This window comes from Pyrus communis, chromosome 5 (genome assembly GCF_041283825.1).
Source record: "Pyrus communis isolate YQ-2024b chromosome 5, ASM4128382v1, whole genome shotgun sequence".
NCBI classification, from domain to species: Eukaryota; Viridiplantae; Streptophyta; class Magnoliopsida; order Rosales; family Rosaceae; genus Pyrus; species Pyrus communis.
In genome coordinates, this window is record NC_142569.1 from 17,827,623 (window position 1) to 17,834,933 (window position 7,311).

The 7,311-nt window shown below is 36.4% G+C and overlaps 1 protein-coding gene and 1 pseudogene across 1 annotated transcript; both read right to left on the bottom strand.

Moving 5' to 3' along the window:
- Positions 1 to 1,746: 1,746 nt before the first annotated feature.
- LOC137724901 (agamous-like MADS-box protein AGL62 pseudogene) lies at positions 1,747 to 2,456 on the bottom strand (annotated as a pseudogene).
- A 3,369-nt stretch (positions 2,457 to 5,825) lies between these two features.
- On the bottom strand, positions 5,826 to 6,473 carry LOC137724335 (agamous-like MADS-box protein AGL62). The gene has a single exon (XM_068463076.2). It carries the CDS (start codon positions 6,471 to 6,473, stop codon positions 5,826 to 5,828), a length of 648 nt encoding a protein of 215 aa, XP_068319177.2.
- Positions 6,474 to 7,311: the final 838 nt, after the last annotated feature.

The following is a 7,311-nucleotide window of genomic DNA, read 5'->3' on the forward strand; positions in this document are numbered from 1 at the left end:
TTATTAGGGAAGTGGGGAGATACTTTGTTTATCACCTTGATATAAAATCAATAAAATTATTTATACACACAAAATTAGCGCATTTTGTTGTCACACACAAAATTAGCACGTTTTGTTGTCATTCTCTAATAGAGATAGACCATACCATTGCATGAGACCTGTATTAGAGAGTATCAATTTTGTGGGTCCAAATAGCATCACTCTATAAAATTATCAACTATATAATATATTCCTGTTTTAGTGAATGAATATTTTTTTCATGAAAAAAGAAAATACAAGTCATACATATAAATAACATGACCCCAAGGGGAGGGTATCTACAAGCAAAAATCTAAAATGAACAATGTTGAAAAAGATGAAGGATCCATAGATGTAAATACATTTAGTGTACGTTGTAAGATCATGTGAGAGATGATAACTCTTAAAACAATAATGGGATGAGAAAGCGCCATCATTTGGGCATAGAGTAGAAGGACATCGTGGTTCCAAATTACCTTATGATTCCAAAGCATCATTTAATAATAGATTAACTATTATGAAAGATAACACTCACGAGGATTGAACCTTGTAAGCCGTAGAACCTTTGTAAGGCATCATGTGGAAAAGAGCACACCATCTTGTGATGATCTTGCAATCGTTAGCGCAAAAAATATTGTTATAAGTTATCATCAGCAAATGCCGAGCTTCATGAGCATAGTCTTTTGCCATTCCTTAAACCAAAAGAAAAATGAAAATGACCACCTCAATTATGAGCAAGAACCGCCGTTCAAAACTATGAGTTTGATATGTAAGTCATAGACACTACAAAGGTTCTCTTCCACAAAGCGAGAGAGCGACCACAAGCATGAATACTCTTCTTGCCAAAGATACCACAACCATAGGATAGAAATCCAAACAAGGAGATAAGAGAAACAAGGAGGGAGAGAGAGAGGGAAGAGACAATAGGGCCGGTGCCGCCGATCCCAAAGCCAAGATCGTCCGTTGAGGGTTTTTTTTCATGTATTGCTCTCTATCTAGTAATTAGCAGCAAGGGTTTGGGGTTTTTTCCCTCTCATGAACAAGGATCATAATGCACATCAACAAGTTTATAGACATATACATTTCCACCCCTAAAGTCATGGTAAGAATCATTACCACATTGATTGCCGTTAAATGAATGTTATTTAATCTATCAACTACGCAAATTTGTGAACTCATCTAATGGCAATCAACACCATTTAAGAGTAGTGAGAAAAAATATTTCCTTTTCTTGTAACTGTTGTCCGATAGACTCAGTAAGCTAACTTGACACAAGAGGAACAAACCCGCGTGGCTGTAACAGTACTTAGATAACTAATTAATTCAGTTTATAGAAGAGTTAATTACAATAACGATGCCATTTAAATGATTGGTGAAACCCTGCAGGTATTAATATTCACCTTTAATTAACCTCTTTATATTGATTCGTTCGCATTCCCTACAACGAGAGAATTAGTCGCTGACACTGGGGACAAGCCTTTTAGCCACTATAAGTGTGTGCATCGATCATGCGCTTACTAAACTGTAACAAACTTGTTTCTTTTTCATTAATTAATTAAGGGATTCAATGACAATCAATATTTAGATAAACAATGTCCATGATAGTATTGAAAATCCATTAGCTTGTAATAGAAAGAGAGATGAACAAAGTAATATAATGATAATCATAGCGAGGTGCTACCTTAGCTTGTAACTCCCCTTCAAAAGAAATTAAAGAACATAAAAAACTCAGAAAAGACCATGACCAGCATAACCAAAACTATATGCAGATCAATTTGATCTGTCGGTTTAATTTTGCTTTCGAAACAACAAAGATCATCACGTTGAACGGCACCATTGTTCCTTATGAAAAAATGGTGATGATGATGAACAATTAGCAGCATCAGCAGGAGCACTAGACTCCATCAAAATCCAATTGGCTTGTTTAGTCACATTTTTCTTGAGATCCTCCATTGAAGCCTTCAATATCTGAAGCTCATGAAACCCTAGTTCGTCCACAAGCCTTTCCCACCAACACTGTTTTTCACTAGCTTTGCTTATTTTATCAAGTGCTTCTCCACAATTTTTCTCAGCCTCCAACTGTTTCACAACCTGGGTGAGCCGCATGTTAAGCTCGTGGACACTAGCATTCCTGTGAGCCTCAACACGCTGTTGAGTAGAACCTGTTGATCCTGCTTGGAAATTAGGGTAAGGGTTTCGAGCAGCGAAGCGGTCGACAATGGAATCAACCTCAGGGTGGCCAAATGAGAAGGGCTTGTTGGCAGGAGAAAAGACTATGATTGCAATCTCAACCCCACAAAGCGTGCATAGTTCACTGGCCTTCTTGAAGAGCCCTGAACGACGTTTAGAGAATGTGACTTGTAAATTATTTCTCTTTGGTATTTTGGCAATGGCAATCTTTTGGCGACCTTGGCTAGTTTCTTGATCTTCATCACCATATATAGTAGACTTCTCTGGAGGATGATAAAAGAGTGAGGAAGATAATTAGATGACGATTACCAAATGCTTTGCTTGGTTTTCTTGTGCAAATACTTGTGAGGGTTGGAAGGGACAAGACCTGTATATATAGGGTTATTTTGCTCATTATTTCCCTTAAATAGCACTTATGTTGGGCGTATTATTGTATTGTCCAATGAGGTCTCAATGCAATATTAACATTAGTACCGTAAATTATTACTCCAATATCTTTTCGGAAGTTATGAATATCTATTCACTTAATGTACAATTACTATGAAACTGATATAACCTATTGATCATTGACATATATATTAAAAAAAAAAAAAAAGTTTTAACGAAACACTCCGGTACTGTTCACTTTTAACGAAAAATGACATTTTTACCTTTCCTGATACTATTCATTTACTCCTTTAGTTGTCATTTTTAATTAAAACTAAAGTTTTTAAAGATTTTTCGTTAGTTTTCTTTAAAAAAATCATTGACATAATATAGAAACAGAAAATTTTATTTCAACCCCATTTGTTTTATCTCTTCACCCAACTTAAAAATGTCTTTACTGGAAATCCAACTTTTCCATTAAATAACAAAAAGAATTTCAAAAAATTAGAATTGTAGGATGGCCATAGCTACGATCAGGGAAAACAGAGGGGAAGAGAGGTTTTCACCAGTGCACCTCTCCATCTTTTTTCCGGGGAACGCAATCAAAACTCTTGGCGACTATTTATGCTTTCATTCTATCTTTCTTGTTTCTCTATACGAACGGGAGTATAGATCAAGAGATATCTAGCATTTCATATTTCTGGATTGTAGTTTTATGTCATCAATAATCTATATTTACAATTTGATCTCATAATATGTGAGTGTTTGGGAAAAAAAAAAAAAATTCCTTATAGTATTAGTCTTGCAACTTAACCCAATCTTGTTATATATGTTCGCATTCATATATATTCTATGCAAACTAACTAATATTCTCATGCAAAAATTATGTTGTAAAACTGTAAATTTAGATCATGTAGTTCGTCCTATCAATTCCAACTTCAAACTACTTTCTAGCAACAGATAACTTGGTTTAGGTTATGATCAATTTTTAGTCAGTTAGTCAATTACAATTGTAAATTTGAATACAGTTGTATGCAATCATCTATTCTAATTCGACAAGCATGCCAAGTTTTCTAAAAACATAACATATAATTCAATGGTTATGCATGTTACTAACATGCATGCAAAATATGTCTTTTACCCTGAGTAGGTATTATTGGAGAGTAGCAAAGACAGAGACATCACAGCCAATTAATGCCAAATCTAATTTATGTCTCTAGAGAAAAAAAGCAAGATATCACCTCACCATTTCAAAGCTGGTGCCTTTAATATCCCTGTAAGCTTTCATACATTTTGATAATTTATTATTATCTTCTATGCTACGAGGATTGGATGACCTAGAGCGTTTTGAATTATTGTTTTTATTGTGGTCCAGCAAATTCAGGCCATTTAATGCTCGTAGTACCGAAGTGGAACCCAAATATGTTAGTTGATTAACTTACTCAGTAATTACTGCAAATAAGCTTCGAGTTTCAGCTACCATGACCAATGCTTCAATAGTCTTAACCCTAGAGTATGATATGCACTCCGACGATGATCCCCAAACGGCACGTCGCGCCTTATGTTACCATATCAGATCCTAAACTCCGATCCAAATTAGGGTATGTACAATTTCCTCTGCTTTTCGTGGAATCAACAAATACGACATATATGCATGTGAACACAAGCGTCTGTTTCAAATGATTCAATGGGAATGAATGGCCTATCGGGACCAAATCACTTGTGAACCCTAAACCCTAACAATGGAGTGGCCAAGGCTTTCATCAGTCTTCAGAGGTTATGGAATTGGCATACAGTGTTGCTGCTTGCAAGTTAGGCTTACAAGAAATGCTAAAGAGACTGAGTGAGACTCTCCATGGACTCTATGTCACTTCATAGTTTAAAAATTAATTTTCTTACCCATTATAAAACATTGTGCTAAAACACATGAGGTAGCTGAGAGTCCGTGAAGATTCTCACTTTTAAGAGAGTTTCCTTACATTTTTTTGGCAAAGATTAGTGTACGTAAAGGTTTGTAGAATTTTACTCCAAGATTTTCGAATTTATATATTTTGGTTGACTTGTAAAGCATTATTCCTCCAAAGAATATTGGAAGCTGCGAGGTACATGCATGGTAAAAAGTGCATGATCGCCCATTTTTTTATGATAATATTGATTCAAATATAACAACTTGCAGTCTGAGTGTGCTTAACCAAAATTTCCAGGCAACAGGAACAAGTACTAGGTACTCTTAGTAGACAAAATTATGAGTACTTTGCATTTTTAACTTTCAATCAAACGATTGCATTTTTAACTGGAATATGTATACTTAGTACATCTACTGAAAGCTCTATTTTGTTCTTTCTATGTCTTGAATGTAAAAGCTATTTGAGGAGAGCTAAATCATGCGAAAAGCAATTGGATTGGTTTAAACTAATCGAATGAATGCAAGAAAAGTGATTACAAAGAAAAAACTAATGAAAAGAAACCCATGCAATAGGGAATTAAACCAAGTTTTTAAAATATGCAATGTACGACAAGTTAAAATGACAATTCTGACTGCAAGAACAACGTCACCACCTAAACGCATAAAACCACAGTTGATGGAGTCAATAGAAATCTATGTTAAAGCGAACTCTGCAGGGCAATCCCTTAAGTCACAAAGATCAAAACTATAGGCTCGAAAATTGGTAAGAACGCAAAAATTCCAAATAAGGGCTTGATATGTTTGGTATATATTGCCCTTCGTTTATGCGCATAGCCTTCTTTATATAGGATCAAGAAACCCTAACTTAAGCGACAATCTATCCTCGTGAGCAGTTAGCTAAAATTGTTAAGATCAAGTTAATTCTGGCTAAAACTTCAATTTTGACTACTTACAAGTTTAACGCATAAATATCCAATCAAACCCTATCATATCAAGTCTTATTTCATAAACTCATCTGCAGATTTGAGTTCTAACAGAATGATAAACTGGACGCATATCGCATGACCAAATTGAGTCCACCTGAAATATTCAAAGCTTTCTAAAAAAAAAATATTTTATGGCCCCTAAAACGGCCTTATTTTACAACGTCATTACTAATAAAAATTCTTGTAGTTCACCTATGAAAATATTAAAACAAACGAACACAACACATGGGTCATAATCCATATACCAAACAAACAAGATAAAATAAAAACAATAACAACATGCACACAAATAAATAACACACGCTGCAGAGAGAAATAGACTGTCGCAGTGCCTAACGAGCAACATAAGCATCACGCCTTCAGAAAAAGCGTCCATGTCCTGGGTGGTTCCATGCATTGGGATGGGGAAGGTTGTGAGGAGGCATAACAGGTTGCTGACTTGAGCTCCCCACAAAAAATTGGCTGTTAGGGTTCAATGTGTTCTGAATCAAAACCCTATCAGCCTGTTTCGTCACGTTCATCTTCAGATCCACAAGGGAACTCTTCAGCTGGTCCAACTGTGGCATCTGCATCTCATCCACAGGAGCCTCCCACCAGCACTGAGCCTGGCTCACCCTCGTCATCTGGTTCAGCTGATCGCGGCGCTTCTTTTCAGCCTCAAGTTGGTTCATGACTTGAGTCAGCTCGGTATTGAGCTCGTGCACAGTGGCGTTGCGGTGGGCCTCAATTAGCTGCATAGTGCCAGAGGGTGGGTGAAGGTGGGGATTGAATGGGTCATGGGAGAGGAATCGGTCCATGACCGCCTCCACGCTCGGGTGCCCAAAGGAAAAGACCCTTCTTCCCGGCGAGAAGACAATGATGCCCACCTCAGCGCCACAGAGAGTGCACAGCTCACTGGCCTTCTTGAAAAGGCCAGACCTTCGCTTCGAGAAGGTCACTTGGAGATTGCTCTCATTGGCCATCTTGACCATCTCCACCTTTTGCCTTCCCTTGCTCTTCTTCGCCATGGCTAAACCTAAACAAAAAATCTCTGATGATTAGAACCTAATCACCAGAGCAACGGAGTGGAGAGAGTGAGAGAAATGGTATTGTATATTGTGTGATTTAGGGAGGGGTGGAGTGGAGGGGGTATATATTGGCCTTTCTAGATTGAAATTCACTATAACTTTGGTAAAAAATCATAATTCTGGATTTTTTTTTTTTAGTGAATCATGTCATATGCGTACTGTCAATTTTCAATTAGTAGACATCATCTGTCACCCAAGGTCATTGAAAATTGCATTTAGTCTAATAAGGTATCTAATATTAGATGGAAATTTTTATGGGTTAAAGATGTCAGCAAATTATCCTTTGCTGTCAATATTTTTAAACCCTTGAATGTAGTTACTAATATACTAGTTTGGGAGAATTTAGAATCTCTTCCTCTTAGCATACATGGTATATACTTCATGATTTTAACCGCCCCTTGTATACAAGCATGAACATGATAAAGGTGATAAGAATTCGCCTAAAATGTTTTATCATGCCAAACTGTCAATTTGAATCATCGATGAAATAATATATGAACTCCTTTTTAGCTTTGCGATACATATTGACAATCTAAGAACCCACCAATCCTTATCTAGTTTGCTTTTAATTGTGTTGAAAATGTTAGTCTGGATTATTTGGAATTTCCAAACAAGTAGTATCAGTAATAATGCCAGGCTGCACCAAGAAAATCTGGAAAATGAAACTGTAAATTGCATGCTATAGGTGTGTACAAACGTACACAAATTGATCACAATATACGACGTACATATATAGTCTAGTGTGTAGACATAAATAGCTGAGTCACATAGTTTTAAA